We start from the raw sequence: 21523 nt of genomic DNA, 5'->3' as shown, positions 1-21523 counted from the left end.
ACTGGCCAGTCCAGGACTTTAAATCCTTTAGATATTTGAGTCAAAGTTCATTTTCCTTCAGTTGCCTCTTCCCCAACACCAACTAGCATTGGAATCCATAGGTTCTCTTAATTTTAATCAAAACCAAATTATTTTTACATTCATAATTTATTTTGACACTACCTACCATATTCTCTAGGATATCCATGGATGCTTCAAATAATATATGTATTAAAATGACCTCATTATATTCCAGCCTACTTTCTGAATCTGTATTCTTCAATTCCAAGAATGGCATCAAAACCTTCTCAGTTGTCCAATTATCAAGTTAGACAGATATTTTTCCTCTAAGCATCTATGAATCATTTCTCTCCATGCCCACTTCCATTGGGTTTATCTATGCTTCTTTTCTTTTAATTAATTTTTGAGGTAACATTGGTTTACAACAGTATATGAATTTCAGGTGTACATCATCATATTTCGATTTCTGTGTAGACTATGTAGAGGAGGAAGACATTTCCCCTACCTGCTCTGGGTCCCTCTGGCCGGACATCAAATTAAATTCACATGAGACAGAACAATAGAAGAAAATTAAACAAAGCTTTATAACATGTATTCATGGGAGAGGCTCAGGCAAACTGAGCAACTTGCCAAAATGGCGGAAGTTCTCACCTTAGATACCACCTTCAGCTAAAAGACAAAAGGAGAATGTTGGCAGTGGGGGGAGTCAGTTATGGGAGCACAGTAAACAAGAGTAAGATTATTATGCAGATTTAAGTCCCTGCCTTCCACTTGGATAAGAGTTTCTAGAGATAAGCTCATCCCTCCTTCTTCCTGTACAGAGAGGGAGACACCTTTACAGATGGAGATTTCCTTTACAAATGTAAATATCTCTTACAAAGCGTTTCTGCTTTTCAGAGTTTCTCATGTTTGCAGTTTTTAAAAGTAACCAGCCCAAAATAATCCTCATGCCAAGGAGACATATCTTGGGGTGGCCAATTCCAGGCCTCCACAACTACTCCATGTTCACCACCAAAGGTCTAACTGCCATCCATCACCATACACATGTGCCCCTTAACTCCTCCCTCCCACCCCCTCCCCTCTTCCGCCCCCTCCCCCCTTCCCCTCTGGTAACCATAACCTATTTGTTCTCTATATCTGTGTGTTTGTTTGTTGTGGTCATTTTTTACCTTCCACATGTGAGTGAGATCATAGGGTATTTGACTTTGAGTATCTGACTTATTTCACTTAGCATAATGACCTCAATGTTCATCCATGTTGTCATAAAAGGCAAGATTTCATCTTTTTTTATGGCTGCATAATATCCCATTGCATATATATGTATATATACCATCTCTTCTTTATCCATTCATCCATTGAAGGGCACCTAGGTTGCTTCCAAGTCTTGGCTATTGTGAATAATGCTACAATGAACATAGGGGTGCATGTATCTTTTTGAATTAATGTTTTCATGTTCTTTGGATAAATATCCAGAAGTAGAATAGCTGGATCATATGGTATTTCTATTTTTAATTTTTTGAGAGATCTCCATACTGTTTTCCACAGTGGCTGCACCAGTTTGGATTCCCACCAGCAGTGTACAAGGGTTCCCTTTTCTCCACATCCTCTCTAACACTTGTTATTTCCTACCTTGTTAATTACAGCCATTATGATGGGAGTGAGATGATATCTCATTGTAGTTTTGATTTGCATTTCCCTAATAATTAGTGATGTTGAACATCTTTTCATGTGCCTGCTGGCCATCTGTATATCTTCTTTGGAAAAACATCTGTTCAGATCCTCTCCCATTTTTTGATTGAGTTGTTTGTCGTTCTAACTTGAGTTGTATGAGTTCTTTCTATGTTTTTGATATTAAGCCCTTATCAGATATATGGTTTGCAGAGGCAGAAGCTTTTCAGTTTGATGTGGTCCCATTTGTTTATTTTTCCTTTTGTTTCCCTTGCCTGAGGAGACATGATATTCAGAAAGATATTGGTAGGACCAATGTCAAAGACACTGCCTGTGTTTTCTTCTAGAAGTTTTATGGTTTCAGCCCTTATATTCGAGTCTTTAATCCATTTTGAGTTAATTTTTGTGTATGATGTAAGAAAATGGTCTGCTTTCCTTCTTTTGCGTGTGGCTGTCCAGTTTTCCCAACACCATTTATTGAGGAGACTTTCCTCTCACTATATTATGTTCTTGGCTCCCTTGTCGAAAATTAGCTGTCCGAAGATGTGTGGGTTTATTTCTGAGCTCTCAATTCCATTCCATTCATCTGTGTTTCTGTTTTTGTGCCAGTACCATGCTGTTTTGATTACTGTAGCTTTGTATATTTTGAATTCAGGGAATGTGATACCTCCAACTTTGTTCTTTTTTCTCAGGATGGCTTTGGCTATTCAGGGACTTATGTTGTTCCATACAAATTTTAGGATTCTTTGTTCTACTTCTGTGAAAAATATCCTTGGGACTTTCATAGGGATTGCACTCAATCTATAGATCACTTTAGGAAGTGTGGACATTTTAACTATATTAATTCTTCCAATCCATGAGCATGGAATATCTTTCCATTTTTTGTGTGTGCCTTCTTCTATTTCTTTCAGCATTTTGTAGTTTTCAGTGTACAGGTCTTTCACCTCTTTGGTTAAATTTCTTCCTCGGTATTTTATTCTTTTTGTTGGGATTGTATTCTTGATTTCTCTTTCTGCTATTCCGTTGTTAGTGTATAGAAATGCATCTAATTTTTATGTTGATTTTTTACCCTGCAACTTTGCTGTATTTGTCTATTATTTCTAGGAGTTTTTTGCTGGCTTCTTTAGGATTTCCTATATATAAAATCATGTCATCTGCAAATAGTGACTATCTACACTTCCACTTGGATTTCTTTAATAACCTCCTCCCAACTGGCTTCTCTGTGTCCAGTCAGAGACAGAAGCCACATAGCAACTTAGGAAAGTTTAATATGAAGAATTATCAACTGGTAACAGAAGATTAACTCCTAAAAGGTAGAGTATATTAAAGAGTTTAGGTATAGTGAATGTAGGGAGCAATCTTTACTTCTGGGGCTGAGGAATAACACTCAAGGAGGGAACAAATTTGGAACACACACACACATATCGTCTGGTGTTTAAGCCACCTTAGAGAGTGGGTGGTCATTGGATGTAGAAAAGTTCACTGAGGTGCCACAGGCCAGAATTGGGAAAGAGGAAGCTATCCACTGAGTGCTGAAGAAACGTACTAGGAAGTCACCTGCTGGGGGGGCTGCTGAAACTTACTGGTAGGTGGTCCTCTGGGCTGCTAGGGACCTCACTGAGAAACCAGCCACAGGGCTGCCTCTGAACTTACAAGAATTTCTTCCAATGGGAGCCTGTGAATCTCTGTGAAAAACCACCCACCACAGAGCCAGCAGAACTCCCTGGAAAGCCACTTAGGGGTACTGCTGAAATTTGCTGGAAATCTGCCCACTGGGACACCTGAGTCTAGCGGGAAGCCAGCTGAGGCATGGGCTGAACACTCTTGCTGGGAATTCACCTGAGGAGGTGCTGCTGAAACTTGCTGAGGGTGAGCACCGCTGGATTCCCTGCACACGCCCCCAACAGGAGTAAGAAGAGGAAAGGACATCAGAAGTAGGAAAAGAAACCCCTTCTTCTCTCAGTGTATTTTCCACGCTGTAGCCCCAGAATGATAATTCTAAAACACAATGTGATTATTTCTCTGCCCAAAACCCTTCAATGTAGTAAAAGGAAAGAAGGTTGGAGAAATAAGTGCAGGAAGAGATGATGTGGGAAGTTGAGGGCTGATGTTGATGACTGCAATTTTATCTATAGAATAGGAAATGAAGTTGTCTCCCGTGAGCGTGGGACACAGGGCTTAGAGATTGGGAAATATCTGAACCATTTTATAGACAGAGGAAATGAGTCAAAGCCAAAATGAATGCAAACATTTTGCCAAATGCGTTGGGAATGTTATCTGGACAAAGATAAATGTGTAGGATATGCTATAGGGCGGAAGCTGCATGAGATGAAGATCTGAACTGGGTTTGAGACTGAAGAAATAATCTCTTGTACAGGGGATAGATTTTTTTTTTCATTTTTGGGGGGATTAAATATTGAGTGACAAATTTGATATTGTTCCTTATAATTGTGTGCCAAACTTTGTATCCGGACCTCAGAAATATAAGCTAAATATACCACGTGGTTCAAAGGGTAGCCATTAAATATCTTGCTAGTCGATAATCTCTGGTCTATGTTGTTCAAGACACTGACTCTGGATAAGGAGATATGGGGCAGTTCCAGATGTCACCTCTTGTCCTAAGTGGCAGACACAAACTATAGTTTGAGAGCAAGCCTGATGAATCAACATATTTAAAAGCAGGAAATCCTCTCAATTTCTTGCTTTTTCCCAACCCCAAATTAGAGCATAAAGACTTGACAAAAGGAAGGACTTGGAATGAGAAATTGGAAAAAAACAGGTTTCTTGTTGCAGGAATTCCTGCTGTGCAGGAATGTAGCAATGCTCATAAAGAATGTTTCAGTGTTCATAAATGTGCAGCTTGACTATTAACTATTGTAATTTACTATTCCTTATGTTTGTAAGGAATAAATTTCCCCCCACAGCAATTTCTGTAAATAGTTCTTAGTATCAGAAAAGAACAACCATCAACATTGTGTGCCGTGTCTCCACCTCCCTGACTGCAGTTGAATTCACCGTGGGAACAGCTGAGTGGAAATTGCGTGTATGTGAACATTGCTGAGGTCCAGGGGCTGGGGGAAACAGCACTTTGTTGGCTTAAATAATTCAAGAGAATTTTTTGTTCCTTTTTAGTAGGAGTTAAAATAGCATTTTAAAAGCTTATACCAACTCTTCTAGCCTTAAACAGCCTCCAGATAGCCACCTTATCTGTACAGGAAATTATCTGAGACCTCCGTGCTCCATCAGCGCTGCATTACTCCTTCTGTTCTATTAAATGCTGCCCAAATTGCCCTTACAGTGCAGGGGACCAGAGACTGGCTGATTGTTGCTTGGGCACAAAGTCTAATCTTAAGACCCTGAGATTTTTTTTTAATTGGGGGAGGTGATTTTAGACATTGAGATGATGCATTCATTCTACAGTTATCAATGCATCATTTCATTTTCTCATCCACCAGTACCCTCCACTTCTGCCTCCCTTCCCAGCCCACTTCTCTTTGTACCAGATTCTGTTCTATTGCTCTTATCCCACCATTAACTAATTTGGATTCAACTAATTCTAAGTTTAATCTATGCCCACCTCCTTTCCCTAACATGTAACAAGCAGCTGACGATGCCAAGTACTGTTGCTAGGCGCATTCTCATGGGCATCTCATTTACCTTATTTAGATTATGGCCACTTTCACCATGTTAGCTCCCTGTTCTGGGTTTGATATTTTCTGAGGATCCTCCCTTGGAAGTACAGCTTTAAACTCCATTTCATAAGGACTAGTGGGTCACAAGGCAAAGAAATGGAAACGATATTTGTTGCTGCGAAGGAAATGTCTGATGATCTTTCTTTACCAATGAAGACCTTTTCACAAAGGAACCATGGCTTGGGGAGAGAGAGAGAGATCACAACATAAATTCAGTTTTTCTTCACAAAATAAACGCAAGATTGAATTGGGCAGATTCTTGAACAAGAAGAAACAAAAATATGTTTATATTGTTTGTAAATTATCTCTGTTTTATGTCACATTTCATCACGTGAGTCTATCACTTTCACTATTGCTCTTATCCTTTGTCATCTGCTTCATATCTGCCTTTAGTAATATCTCTTCAGATAAAGAAGAAAGCTCCTGAAACAGGAAGACATTTCCCCTGAGTTCTCTGTTGATGGGTATTTTATATAGACTGTGTTTTTCCGAGTTCACTTTCTAGATCACCTTAAGCTGATTTTGGTTTTGCAATTTTTCTCTATTATTTTCATGTTTGGCTACTTTTAAAGAGAAAAAGTTAAAAATGAAAAGTGTCAAATATGAAGGTGTGCCTTACTGCAAGAAATAACATCCTTTCCGGCAGCTGTGTCTTAGAGACAAAGGAAAACTATCCGTGCTGCTGGTGCACCGGGTCTCCACACACACAGCTGACAATCCAACTAAAAGGAGTTCAAATTTTAAGGGAGATTGTGAGGAGCGGAGGAGGTGCTGCTTTGCCGTCCACAGACCCCTCTGTGGTGCTGGGAAATCCCTGAAAACAGAATGATGCCTCCACCGGAAGCTCAGCTTCTTGGGGTGGGATCTCATTTGCATCCTTCCTCATGCCTGTGCCGCAGTGCTATAAATAGAAGAGCCTATACAAGGAGATGGGTTATTTCTGCCAGTAGTCATTGTATTTTTTAGAGATGTCTGGAGACATTGTTCATAGGATTCATTTCTGCACTTTCCTGTGGGAACTCGCCCCCTCTTCACACTGTGGGTGGTCAACTTTGAAATCTGCTAATGACCCATTAGATCCAAAGAGTGCAGAAAGAGTTATTTATTTGTTTAAGTTAATACATGCAGGAGTCCTTTTAGTTCTAAAAGGTTTTCAGGCATCTGGCTGCGTGATGTAAATAAGAGGCATCCTTTTCAAGTCAGCATCTTTGATTTTTTTAATCAGCTAAATTTTCTAAGGATAGTTTTTAATACCTGTGGAAACTTAATGACAGTCATTTGATGTGCTAACCATATTGTGACTTGTAATCAAACACACTGTAGCTGTTAGAGTGCCAAAATATACAGCTGTTTGCATACACTTAGGTAAGTGGCATTTTTTTAATAAGCTTTAAAATGACTGTGTTTTTTCCTACTTTGTGTTGTTGTTAAGTGTAATGTACATGCAATAGACTGTAAATAGCACTAATGAAATAAAACCTCTCTAATCTTTGTACTTTGATGAATAAATACCATGTTTTCAGATAGAGGTTAGTCAAAAGTCAAAATGTAGCCCAAAAAGAGAAATAAAATTATAATGCCCTGGTGTCTTGCTGAGAACACAGTGGTAACTAATGACCACCCAGCTTTTACTCTGGAGAGAAAATTTGTCTCAGGGGAGCTGGCTTAGGCTCCAAGTAGACTATGCAAGAGGAACACCTGATGACATTTTTAAAATCGTGGGTCTCTCTCCAGGCTCCTAAATCAGAATCTCAGGGGGTCAAGGGGAGCCCCAGAATCTGCATTTTAGAAGCCATATGAGAGATTTTCTCATGACATTCTGTGCTACCAGTCCACACTGACATCTGAATCCACATATCACAGAGCTAAGGCCTTAAAATGCTTGCGACCGTCTAAATTTCCTTGTCGCATACCCATGCTGTGCCTCACAGAGGTTAGCTCATGCACTAACGCTGTCTCCTCCAACAAGAGCAGAAGCCAGTCTTACTTATCCCATGGCACCTGGCTCTGTCCTTGATGTCAATGCACGGCAAATCCTGGCTCACAGCAGTTGGCAATAAATATGGTGTTCTGGAGTACAGGTTAAAACTTCCCTGCTATCTGGGTTCTTTCTCAAACCTACTTTCAATTCAGAATAATGCCCTGACTTCCTCAGAGGAAGATTTGCAGAACAATTTTCCATATGGCTTGCAGGTCTGCAAATGGTAAGAATTTCTAAACTTTCTCAAAGGGAAAAAAATATATATATTCCATTTGAATATATTTTTCCATAATAATTAAACAGTGCCAAATAAATTCACAGCAATGTTATGACATTTAAACTGGGCAAAGGAGGGTGACGTTTTAAGCATGGTTTCCGAAAGTCCCATTACAGAAGGTCCTTCGACATCAGAGCACTCCCATTCCTGGTCGACACTGCCATTTGCTTAGGGATGTGGAGAAGTCAAAGTGAGTTATGTGACAGCAAAAACAGCCGACTTGCAAGACTTTAATAAATTGGGATTTAGTAATGGGACGTTTGGCAACATCGGAATAGGAGAAACTTTTAGGTCTGAGTGTAACACAGTTGGTACATTGATTTATTAAAGATTGATTTTATTAAAACTATTAAGGAAAGATCTTGCCTTCCAGGAAATGTTTTGGAGCTTGAAGCTACAGTTTGAGGTGAAGTGTACAGAGCACCATCACCTGGCAAGGTTCAGCTGGTTAAAGCTAACTCTTCCTAATAAGGGCTAATGGCACATCAAGATGAGCCAGAGGGAGCCAGATAAGGCGATTTTCCCCTTTCATGGAATCTTTTCTATAAAATGTCTGTTTCTGTCTCTGCTCTAGCTGCCTGCTGATGCACAGATGCAAGCAACTATCATCTCTGCATGACTTTATGCACCAACTTCTCCCAACACCTGAAGAAGGCAAAAAGGAAATGAGCCTTGATTTATCAATAGGACGTGATTAAAATGAGTGCTTTCCTTGGTTTTCAACATAAAAGTATCTTTCCTGCATTTCAAATCCGGTTAGGTCTATATCACGAAGGCACTTAATTCCATCAATATTTAGATTCCTTTGACATTCATATATGTGGCATTCTCCTTTACGATAAAAACGATAATTTGGTCCTTCCAGAATGCAGCTTTCAAGAGTGGAACACTCCTAGACTTTATCTGTGAACACAGATGCTTAGCATTGAGCTTACAACTCCAAGTTAGGCTAGTGGAGGCACGGTGACATTGGATGTCTCCAGGGCTCCAAACAGCATTAAGTTCCTAACTAACACTTTAAGTCACACCAGAAAGTATCACTGTAGCTGCCAGGTGGCCTGGCCGTGCTTTCCACTATCCTCAGACAAGAAGGAACAGCATCACTCAACCCTTCTCAGAACTTTGTTTTGTGGCCCAGAAGCAGAAGAGTTTGTTTAGGGTGCTTTATAACCATTTTAGCGACATTAACCTTTAATTAATTTTTTCCCAACTCTGAAAATCTATAAGATTCTATATCTGTCTCCTATGTGTAAAGCACTATGCAGGTTGCCATGAAAGTTATAAAAGGACTAAATGGCTGAGCACTTACAGGATCACCTATGTGTTGGCAAAATCTGAGGGTCTGAAAGCCTCACACCTCACCAAAGCTAGCTTTGCCTGCTCTCTGCTACATGAACTTTCTGCATGGTGTTTCATCTGTTAACAGAGAAAATTAATATAAAAGAATAGACATTGTTAGAAAAGCAAACCTCTTCAGATTTCAAAGTCAGATATTCACTAGTATGAAAGAAGCTGATACTTTCCTGCAAGCAAATTTATTTTGGATTAAGGGGATTAAAAGATGTAAGGAAGGGGCCAAGACACAAGAAAGATGAGAGGGACAAGAGAACAATTCCATTGTATGGACAAGATCTATGACTAGATTGGGAGGCTGAGTCATGAAGACAAAATATACGCCAGCTTGCTTATTTTCGAGATGGTCCTGGCACCTACTCTTAAGAGCTAACCATCATGTTTGGAAGATAAGATGTAAGCAGGACAAAAAAAAAAACCTTAAAGATCTAGAAGTGGCAAAGTGTGTGGACTAAGGAACAAGGAGAAAGAAAAAAAGGAAGGAAAGGGCATCAATAATAGGTGGAATTCATTTAACTGCAAGTGACAAAACCCCAACTCAAACTGGGTTAAAAAATAAGAAGATGGTTAAAATATATTGGTTCATATAACTGTAGAGTAATGGTGGGATATGGTACCCAAATGATATGATCAATTATCTATCTTATATTTGCTTTGCTAGGTGTTACTTATTTATCCTCAGCCAGGCTCTCCCTTCTGGATAGGCACATGCTACCAGCAGCTACCAGTTTACCAATCCCAGCAGAGAAAGCCAGTCAGCCTGTATCCATCCCACTTGATTGACATCAAGAATCTGTTTGCCCTTCCCAGTCATCTGGGCTGAGAATGGTGGACGGGTGGGTCGGCAAAGGAAAACTGAAGCTACTGTTCCTTAAAAGGGGGGGAAAGGATGCAGTGAAAGTAGAAGCCACCGTCCCATGTCCCTTGTCCCCTGGAGAAAGCTGCTCCAGCAGGTGAGAGGAGCCTTCCTCCTGAGCTCTGCTTTCACAGCCACTCTCAGCCTGGGGCCACCAGACCAGATTTTAAGCGGGAGAGTTGTGCACTCATTACAGCTCCCACTGTGCCCTCTTGTCAGAATTACCACAAGGGCGGCTCTTGCAGGACTGGGTCCTCAGCTCAGGAAGCTTATCACCAGCTTGAAAGTCTCCTCTGAGCTCTGAGCCTAAGACGGTTTTATCTAATCGACATTTGAAGCCTCTCACGGAGGCAGTGCCACACATATATAATGAAATCCTGAAAAGGCACCTAGTGTGAAATGAAAGATGAGATAAATCGAAAATAAAAATAGATGGCTTAAAACAGAATTCATGGCTTCAGGCAGTCTATAAAGCTGTTAATCTGCTCTCAATGTTGAGTACACAGCTACAAATACTTGAAAGTTGAAAAACACAGAGAGAGAGAGGGAGAAGAAAAAACTCCACTTATTGGACAAGATGCAATGATAATTTTGTTTATACGTGTGTGCATGCGTGGATATGCGCCTATAAAAGATCAGTTGTTTCTGATTGATTTTATAATTCCTTTTTCCTTCTCAGTGATAGTGAAAACTGGTTTTGTGAGTGTCCCAGGCTGTCCTCAGGCAAGTTGTGCCAGTTTGCAACTTGTGAAAACAACCCATGTGGAAACGGAGCCACCTGTGTCCCTAAGTCCGGAACAGAGATTGTCTGCCTCTGCCCGTATGGGAGGTCTGGAGTCCTCTGCGCTGACGGTAAGAGCATCTGACTGTTAAGCATGAAGCACAGGCAGAATGAGATGGAGGGCAGAGCGGTCACTCAGAGGAACACAGCACACTTGACTGATCAAATACGTCAGACCGTTTTCTTGGTTCTCTTCGAGTCAGTTCAGACGAGACCCATTAATGAGACCGATCACTGAGCAGGTATTTCTCATACCCATCAAGTAATTACAAAGGAGGTAATGAGCTTTCCCTGAGGTTAGACTACAGAAAATCTGTGTTATAAAATCTCAAAGTCATTCTCAAGCTCAAAGAGTGACGAGGAAAATCAGGAGCAACGCGGAAAATCAAACTGTTTTTTGTCGTTTCAGCAAAGATAGGATGTAATATTAACAAATCTTTGTATTGTAGACTAGTTGTTTTTGCTTAAAGATAACAAAACCCTTGACACAGTTATTATATGCCAAGAAACAAAATCACAAATAATAGCCATGTGTCTCTCCTTTGGAAAATCCAGTATGTGGACACCCTAAGGTACAAAAAGGTACAAGAGGCTGTAATGGAAGATTGCTTTAAGAAGCAAATTGCCTAAGAGTGTAATGTTGGCTTTGATATACAGATATAAGTATGTCTGTAAATGTTTTCAGCAATAATTCACCCCTTTGGCACTGGAGGTGTTTGTTACCAGATTTTAGAATAAGGATACCAGATGAGCACAGGGCCCTACGCCCCAGGGGAACAAAAGGAAACAAGCAGACCCACCTGTGCTGACTCATCAACGAGCGGGGGCCCCACACCTGATGTAACAAGTAGGAAAATTGGATCTAGAAGAGAGAAGACTCTGTGACTAAAAAGTGTTGAAGTTTTTGATATGCACTCTCTAAGGCTATCAAGACAATGGATGTATTTGCAGCTGGAAAAGGGGAAATTAAGAAGTCCTATGAATTTCATTCTGTGAGTGGCAGGGTTATGTGAGAAGTTAGCCAAGTCATTTTTAAAAGAAGCAAAACCATCATAAACTGGATGGATTGAAGTCTTGTCCTTTCCTATAAAAACGTCACGCTTCTTTGATATAATCATTCTATTTTAGATAAAAGCTATTGAAAAATGTAATTGATCACAATAAATTTGATTACTAAGGGATGAATCATCAGTTTTGCTTTCTACTTGAAAATGTCTGACCATATGAAATAAGAAATGAAGATTTATAAGAATGTCTTCACGTATTTACGAAAAGATCATTGTTTAGTCCCATCTCTTGGACTCTTTAGGGTTCCAAAGATGTACAGATTTATGGATTTTTTTTTTAAAGATTTTATTTGTTTTCCTTTTTCTCCCCAAAGCCGCCCGGTACATAGTTGTATATTCTTTGTTGTGGGTCCTTCTAGTTGTGGTATGTGGGACGCTGCCTCAGCATGCTTCGATGAGCAGTGCCATGTCCGCGCCCAGGATTCGAACCAACGAAACACTGGGCCGCCTGCAGCAGAGCGCACGAACTTAACCACTCGGCCATGGGGCCAGCCCCAGATTTATGGATTTTTGAGACAGAAAATATTAGACAAATTTTATTAGGGTCTTTGCTGCAGTGTAGGTAAGAAGAAATTCCGACCTGGACCCATCCAGAGGAATTTCTCCAAATAATTAGCCTATCATTAATACGTTCCACAAAGGTGACAGATCCATTTGAGATGCCTGCCTTCATAGAGATTATCTTCTAATTGAGGAAATAAAAATGGCTCAAGACACAATATAAAGTTTATGAAAAGAAGTAGGAAGGAACAAGAGTGTTGGAGAAAAACTCGGGCAGAGGCACCATTCTAGACTGGAGCTTATCACAGGAATGACTCCAGAAGAGGAGAGATTCATGCCAAGGCTGAAAGAATAAGGAGGACACCATACGAAAAGCTGGAAAAACCATCCAGACAGAGAAGGTTCAGAAAATGGAAGACCCTGAAGAGACAGAGAGACTGCGCTTGGAGAATGAAAAGGTGCTGCTATGGCTGGAGCATAAGGGTTCATGGAAGAAAAGCCTATCTGACATAGGCAGTGCCTAGACCCTATACGGCCTTGGGAACATGGGAAGATTTTAGACTTGTTTCTAGGTGCCTTAGGAATCCACTGGGAGGTTTTAAAGAGGTGATTCGTTTATATGTGTTTGTTTAAACTTCTGACTGCAGTGTAGAGATAGACTTTTGTCAGTGATCCTGACAAAAGATAATTATGCCTAAGAGAAGGATGACGGCAGTGGAGGGGGAATAAGCGTATGAATTTGAGATCTGTTCTGGAGATAGAACAGGCAACTTGCTGGCAAGTGTTGGAAAAGGGCTGATCAAGAACAATATCTAGACTTCTTTGGTTTATCAGTTTGAACTGTAGGTGGATGGTGGTGCCATGAGGAAGATTAGGGGCATAACAGGGTTTTTATGGGGCATTATTGGGAATTAAACAGAGTTTTGTTTTGTACAGATAAAGGAAAATATTGCTGTTAGATATCCAGATGGAGAAGATATGATAAGCAATTGGATAAATGATGCCAGTGCTTAGGGGAGAGGTCAGGACTAAAGATACAATTTCGAGAATAGAGATAGTGGCTAAAACTATAGAATTGGAGTTCATCTAAGGAGAAAAAGTAGATAAAGAAGAGGGCTGAGGACCAAGCCCTCCAGGATTCCAATAGTTAGGGATCTAAATATTGGTGGATCTACAAATGACAGAGGAGGGGCCGGCATGGTGGCACAGCGGTTAAGTTCACACGTTCCACTTCGGCAGTGCAGGGTTCGCCAGTTCAGATCCCAGGTGTGGACATGACACTGCTTAGCAAGCCATGCTGTGGTAGGCATCCTACATATAAAGCAGAGGAAGATAAGCACGGATGTTAGCTCAGAGCCAGTCTTCCTCAGCAAAAAGAGGAGGATTGGCAGCAGATGTTAGCTCAGGGCTAATCTTCCTCAAATAAATAAATAAATAAATAAAAATGACGGAGGAGACAAAGTCATATTGAATACCAATACCATCCCCAAATAAACACCACTATCATCTTTCAGCCCATAAATATTGCTCCTTCCATGATGTAGTGTTGTCTTAGCCTCGGTTCCCCATCAAAGCAGAACCTGAGTAAAGAATTGCATTCAAGTGGTGTATTTTGGAAACAATCACAAGAAACGAGAGGTGTGAAGACCTAGAGAGAATAAAATGGGGAGGAGAGCAAGTCAATACAAAGGCCCATTATGGAGTTGACCAACACCATGGGCAATGGTACCTTATTCTACCGAGACTTTACGATGAGCTGTCTAAAGTGAGTCTCAGAATTGTCTGATCTTGTGAGGAAATGTATAGAATGAGTCTGAGAATTGTCCGCCCAAGAGAGAATCCCTAACCATTGACTCACGGTCCTCTTTGATTGAGGGTTGCCCCTCTGGACATTAGTTTTCCCACATTTCAGATAGCCTTCCAGAGAGGCAGAAGTGCCAGCCCTCAAGGCAACTCAGGCAATGATGTCAGAGAAGGCAGGGTTCAAGGAAGGAGAGCTTAACATATCAATATTCCGGAACAATCAAAAAATGCCCACTCCGGTGTCAACTCCCTCCAGGAGCCATGTTTGCATCAAGCAGTCATCAAATGCTTTCTCTACGCCACCAACTAATACAGGTGGTGCCCCAAATCATTTCTTGGACCATTCACTGTTACCCATCTGCCTCCAGGAGATTGTCCAGAACATGCTGAACATATGTTTACTCAATAGAGGAAAGCCTAGAGCAAACCAGTAAGTATAGAGGCTGCCCAGTTACAACTACACGTTAGAACAGGAACAGATAATATCTGAGACTTCCTTTTTTTGTCTTTGCCTCTTTGTTAATATCAGAGGATGAAAAATCAGCTTGTTTTTTAATCAGTAGTTGTGTTTGCTACATGGCTCTTTGCTTTCAAATTATAGCCATATCTACCACACTAATACATTCTTTGGGGGATAATAAAAAAATACAATTGTGACATTTCCTACCTTGTTGATATTTCCACTGGGGAATTCATTGTACAGCAATCATGGCAGTGATGGCTGGAGCCAAGACAAGCACACAATGTAAATGGAAATTTTTCAGCTCCCTTCCATTGTAAAGGGCTTTACCTTCCACACTGGGCTCCTCCTCACACTTCCTGTCGCCTGTTCCTGTGCAGGAATCATCACTTCTTGTTTTCTTAACCATGACATTCTAAAGACAAAGGGGGATGCTTTATCTTGTCTCTCACCCTCTTGTGTCCCTTCCATAAATATTTCTTGATTGACCTTAACCACCCAACCTAGGTCCCTTGATGGAGCCCAGCCTTTGAAGAAGCAGTATCTGATGCTGATGGAGAGCCTAGGCCTGTATCAGTCTGGCTGGGTGACAATCCCCATTCTCCTGCAGACGAGCCAGCCAAGTGACCTTGGGCAAGTCACTTGGTCTGTCAGTACTTCAATTTCAATGAGTCCAACAATAGAACATACCTTATAGATTCCATAAGAATAAACGAGATGGTTCATGCAAAGTGCTAACACATAACTGACTGTATAGAAAATGCTTTTGTTCTTTAAGGTGGTCAAGTCAGTATTCTCAAGTTCACAGGAACTGCCGCATCTTGGCATAATGGGAAAGAAGGCTGGATCTCCATCCTCGCTAAAAAGAAAACTCTCTAGGACGTCAAAGAAAATCAAAATTAATTTCCTTTCAAGAATTTGTCTAAGTTGCTGACACGCTTTGCAGTGATTAAAGACAAGCCAGGGTGCTGCAGAATCAGGAGGAAGCAGCGCTCCAGGGACACAGATAACACCAGGCTGGTTAAGGACGTGATACTTCTAGGAAGCAGCTTAATGTCAGGCTGGCATTTAGTAATGGCATATTTCAAGTACGTGTAATTTTCTGTCATGTGAGCTCATAATTCTTTTGATAGCATCCACTAGGACATGATCAGCTCTTTCCCTCCAACTCCACAGCTATTTGATCACCCTGCTGTTCAACCCGTGTCAGTACCCCTCACTTCCCGCCATGTTTAAATCCTGTATTTTCCAGCTTCTAGTTATAAAGAAACATTGAAAGATCAAGCCCAACCCCAGAGGGGAGCAAGGAGACAGGAGCGATTGTGGCCACACAAGAAAGAGCTCAGGAAAGTGATTCCTCTTGCTCTGCGTTGAAGGCAAACTTTGAGCTGTCTGCACTTTTTCTTTCTTAAGAACTGAGGGAATTGCTTGTCCTCTTGCTCAGTGGGAAAGTTGCACCTCCTGCTTTTCAATTTTTTTTTTCTATTTCAGCATCTGTAAAGAGAAAAAGGTTGACTGGCACATGTAGAAAAGCAGCACTTAAAATAAATATATATTTCAATGTTCTTGAAAAACAGCGTTGATGGACTCCAGCAATCCAATCCATTGACAGAGTGCGTGAGCACCTTTCTTCTACGTATGCAAGTGGCAGTCCTGGCAGAGCAAAGTTACAGTTATTGTTCCCATAATTATTACAAGTTATCTGGTTATAAGCAAATGTGTCTTTAAATATATATTTCAATATATATATTTCATAAGGTTTAGAAATTGTTTACGTGTCTATAGTTAATGCTATCATCTTTCCCTAAAGGTTTTATGCTTCTTACCAATGATCAGTGTTGGACTTAGCTATATATATGTGTACACACACACGCGCATATACATGCACATGCACACACACACACCTATTAAGAACAAGATAATAAGGTACTGTGACTTGGGGAATTACGTCAGCTTTGGCAGAGTGTGCTAGTTGTTTGACCAATATATTCTCTGCTTTTTTATTAATACATCCCTGATTTTATCGGGGGCAGTAATGTACCCCAGCTAAAATGTTCCAGCCTCCTTTAAACCAGAGCGTGGCCACAGGACTAAGTTATGGGGAATCAGAAGGAAGCAGAAGTCTTAGAGTATCATTCTGACCTCTGGGAAAACTTCTTAAGAGTGGCGTGACCCCTCATCTTCCTTCTTTCTTAAGCCTGGAATGTGGAGGAGATGACTCAAATTCCAGAAAGCGCCTTGGATCATAAGGCAACCTTGAAAATGGACGTTACATGCTAGCATGGTGAAACAAAAAGATGAAAAAAGCTTAAATCTGATCATTATAAAACCACCATAGCAGACAGGGATTGCCCACCATCATTCTTTTTGTTAATAAGGGAGAAATAATCTATTTTGCTGAAACCTCTGTTGTTTTGTTGTATGTTATCTGTTATACATAGGTTAAACCTAATCTTTACTGATACAATCAGTGTCAAGATTTCCCTGAACTTTATATCCTGAGATGTTTTCTCAGATATTTCCGACTTTGTTTATAAACCTTAGACTCCTTCTCAAAGAGAGAGATAGCACAGGGTTTTTTGTGTTATCTTATTTATCATAGTTCAGTCTAGAAGATTTAATAAACTATAAGTTTATAAAATATATTTTACAACCGAATGAAAGTATGGTATGAGCATTATTCCAGTATTGTAAAAGAAATATCAAGGCAAGCAGCAAAATGAAAACCTATATTTTTCCAAATTAGAAAAATAATAAAAAAGCAAATTTTAGGTCTTCTTATGAAACATTACCTCTTGTCTTAAAACTAGCCCCAGGAGACAATTTCTAATAATCACAATAAATGAAAACTCAAATTAGTTTGTAGGTTTTTGCATTTCAATTCCCAGGGAGCCATGCATCTGTTATTGCCTGCTTTTAAACAGAGAACAAAGAATATTCTATCAAACTCTTGTGGTTTGCCTCTGGAACACTGTCAGGAGAACACTAAACTCTAAAGGCCAAACGTTCTTTTGTTCACTCCACCACTTGGTCATTGTGGAGCAACTTCATGGAATTTTCCCTCCCAACACAAGCATTTCCCGCTTATTACAAACGTCTTTAAAATGGATAGACTATGCACAGGGGCAAAACCGTGCCTTCTGAACATATTTATGGCAAACTGATTTTGTAGACCATGTGTGGAAACAGAAACCTCTGCAGTTCACGCCACAGCTCCCCAGACAATTTGACTTTGCAGGTCTGTCAATCCAGACCCTCCCCTGAAGAGTCCGTCTTTGTATAAAATGGATACTGTCCGATCCTGCCACACCCATCAGGTTATAGCTGGTCAGGTCAAGAGCTGTGCTAATGTGATGCACCTGCCAGTTACCAACCGCTGGAGAGCACACACACATTTGTTGTACATTAAAAAAATTCTTCACAGAAATGGAAAATTGATTAGAGTCTGAGTAAATTTATGCTACATGAAAAACTGTGAAGTCAACATTTTATGAAGAGGCCATGGAATTTATCGATTGCTAAGAATGAAATAAACAGGGAGGGAGATGCCCGTGTGTGATGTAAATTGCCCACCATTCTACATGATGAGAGCAGCTATTCAGTTCAAGCGGTTTTTTTGTTTATATCCACTGATATGCTCATATTGAGTCTTTTCTAATATTTTGTCATTCCATGACTTTGAGCTTGAAAATGGCTTCCTATTTTCCTTAGCATGAGAAAAGAACTGCTTAAATGATGTGCAAACCTGAATGGGCAGACCCCACCTTATCCTCCAGCTTGCATCTTATCCACACTCTATCAGTTCACACTATTTCGTATTTGTCTTTTAAATGTTGGTTAGACATCGCACCAGTCCTACCCTCCGACGGTAAGCTCTGTGAAGGTAGAGATCACATCTGCCTTGGCCGTCACAGTATCTGCAGAGTGGCACACAGTGCCTGGCACATGGTAGGCTCTCAAATTTTTGCTGAATTGAAAATGATTTGAAAGTTCTTCAGAATATTCATCTTAAGTTTTACCCTGTGCCTACTACTATGCCTACTACTTGGGTGATAGTAAGTGTTTGCCAAATTGAAAAAGCAAACTAATAAAATAATCGATGAATGAATTGATCTACTCTGGAACATTTCCAAATGTGTGTTCCACAGCGCACTAGTGCAACAGGTGGCCCATATGAGTGTGTGGAAATGAACTCGCAACTATTGAGTGTTTACTGTATGCCAGGCCCTCAGCTAAGAGCTTTGCCTTCATCTTCCTACATGATCCACACAATAACCCAATGAGGTATGCCATTATTTCCATTGGGCAAATAGGGAAACTGAGACTCAGGGAATTTAAATAACCAGTCAAAAGTGATATAGTTCATGAGTGATGGGTAGATCTGGAATCCATCTCTGTGACTTCAGCTTTTCTTTAAAATATTATATAGTTACATTATAGAGTATAACATTACATACTCTACTTCTTTTTCAGGAATTCACAGTGTCTACTAGCACAGTAAAGGCTCTGAGAAGTCCTATAATAATGCAACACAAACCAAGGAACTCTTCTTTCTCACAGAACACCCCTTTCACAGAATACACTGGAGTAGTTCCCAAAGTGGTGTATATACACTCCACTGTGGTATTGGAAGAAAATATTATTTCTATTTTTTTACCTCAATCTTTTAATTTCTATTTTTTGTATTATATGATGTCCACATTAGCATATGTATATAATTTTAAATTAATATATAAATGGGCCATGGTTTAAAAAGTTTAGAGACCACTGATTTCGATCACTCCCTTTCAAACATGGCCTGAGATTTTTATTAGCTCCACTGTTTTCATAAAACTAATTTAGAGAAGCTGATTTCAGATTATGCTTGAATGCTTGGGATGTATAATATATAAAATTTATTATATAATTCCAATTAATTGATATCATTAGAGGAAACAGTGGAGTATTCCATTCCAAACAATGGCATATTCAACAGCTGCATCTTCTTGTTCTCACAGTACTTTGAAACCACCCACTCACCCCAATACAATTAAGTTTCCTTAAGTTTGTGTTCTCTAAGCTCAGGCTAACCGAGCTGTGGCAAAGATTGCAGGAAGACTATGGATGCAGCAGAGTGATGACAACCTCAGCTAATACCAACAGCGATCTCATTGTAGAAAGTCAAGGATTCAATGTCTGTATGTCTTATGGCCATTTTATGGAAATGCATCCCTTTGTGGTAGGCATTCCCAAACATGAAGAACCAGACAAGGCCACTTCGGCCTAAACTAAGCAGAGTAAGTTTAAGTGGGAGCTACTTCTACTCCCTTCTCTGCATTGCAACTTAATAAAAATCAAAAATGCTTAAAATTATATTATGCACTTATCACTTAGGGTTTGGTTTTGTTTTGATTTTTCTCAGTGAATCAAATGACGATCCTCGTCTTCTCCTTTGTCCTTTTACCAAATGATGACCCTTCAATATTTTAAGTGTCTTGAGAACTTTGACCAAGAACCACATGATCATTTAATGTGAATTTCCACTCATAAAATTGCGTAGACATAAGGTATATTTCATACATTTGATAAGAACAACTAAACCTGAAAAGATCAACATTTTTAGAGGCATCATTTTGTCAATTCAGACAAATAAACAATTTCTTAGAGAAAAACATTAATCCAGCAAGGGAGTATTTTTAGAAGGTGTACCAATTACTGTAGAATTGATTAGTCAAAATAATTAAGCTTGTAACTCCAATAAACTCATGGCCCATGTCTGTGATTAAATGACTTGGACAATGAGGTCTGGGATTCCTACTATTATGCATTTATGAGACAAACATTAAGTAGAGGAGTCATGAGAAAAAAATAGAGAGGGAGAGAATATGTCTGAAAATTAATTAGAGTTTGTAACCAAATCCTGACTTGATGAGTGCCTCAGTTGCGTTGAGATTATCCAAGTTCTCCAGCATCTACATGCTCTCCACAACACTGAGGGTTCCACGTGTTTTCCCCTGCCTCAGCCTACCCCTGTCCTTGAGATAGAAAGGATGAATCGAAAGGTAAGGGTATGCAGTCTTAGATGCTCAGGTCATGATCCCCATTGGGCTGGAATGATGATATTGTAAACCCTGAATGTGAACATGAACTGCAAAAGGGAGTTATAAACACCCCGTATCAAAAGTATGGTTCATATCTCAAAACACATGAATTACTCAATGTGAACAATGCTTCCTGAAGGGCTATTTGAGTCTTTACTTTCCTAAGGAGAGACTGTTATAGGGATTACTAAGAACTGGGCTTCTGTTCACTTCTGAAATTTAAAAATCTGAAGAGCAAATAAGAAAAACTTGCAAAAGCTCACTTATTAATATATTTCAAATTAAACTTTTTCCTGTGGACTAGACAAGAGACAAATTTAGATATATTTTAATGCACTTGTTCTAATGATAACACGTTGGTCCTGAGTAAGGGATTTGCTGGAAGTAGAGTAACTCTTTCCTGCCTCTGTGGTTGGTCAGTCCCTTTCGAGTATAACTGGTGAGTTAGTGGCCTGTAAAGTTAATACAGATCTTTGAAAGTCAGCGTTTTCCTGCCCATTTTGATTTGCATCCATGACTGAACACCTGGCAGGCAACATCCCATCTTTTCCAGAGGGCAGATCTAAATATTGCACCTAATGATTCAGTCTCAAAAATGGCATTTGGTAATTCTCTTTGCCATTCTAAAGGAACCAAGGGTATTTTGAATCTCATCTTTTCAGTTCTTGTGTATTAAATCAACTTGAAATTGTGAAAGCGAGACTCTTACTGTCCCAAGTCTTTAAGCTCTAGAGAAAGGAAAGCTGTCATGAGGGTGAGTGGCCGATAATTCTGCTTGTTGGAGCATATCCCTGTCAGTCTCGGGGTGGCTGGTCCACAAGCACCCTGTTGACAGCAAACACCGAGGGGAGCTCGCCTGAAGGAACCTCACTGTGGCTGCCCTGCCCAGTGAGTCCCGGAAGGACTCGTCAGAGTTGAGATCTCAGCCATGGTGGGCCTGATTTTTCCTGAGAGAGCTGTATCCACTGCATTTTAAGTTGAACTGTCCATGTAAGCTTTAAAAG

General features: G+C 40.1%; 1 protein-coding gene across 1 annotated transcript in view; it reads left to right on the top strand.

Annotated features, from left to right (window-relative positions):
* The window catches only part of LOC103546271 (protein eyes shut homolog), a 1017652-nt gene that overhangs the window by 897065 nt on the left and 99064 nt on the right, over positions 1 to 21523 (top strand). The window contains exon 25 of the mRNA XM_070583910.1: positions 10507 to 10679. Coding sequence (XP_070440011.1) covers positions 10507 to 10679 — 173 coding nt within the window. The remainder of the gene's footprint in view (positions 1 to 10506; positions 10680 to 21523) is intronic.

The sequence above is a fragment of the Equus przewalskii genome, chromosome 19, assembly GCF_037783145.1.
Source record: "Equus przewalskii isolate Varuska chromosome 19, EquPr2, whole genome shotgun sequence".
Lineage (NCBI taxonomy): Eukaryota > Metazoa > Chordata > Mammalia > Perissodactyla > Equidae > Equus > Equus przewalskii.
Note: the sequence above shows the minus strand (reverse complement) of the source record. Positions and strands in the feature narration are given on the sequence as shown.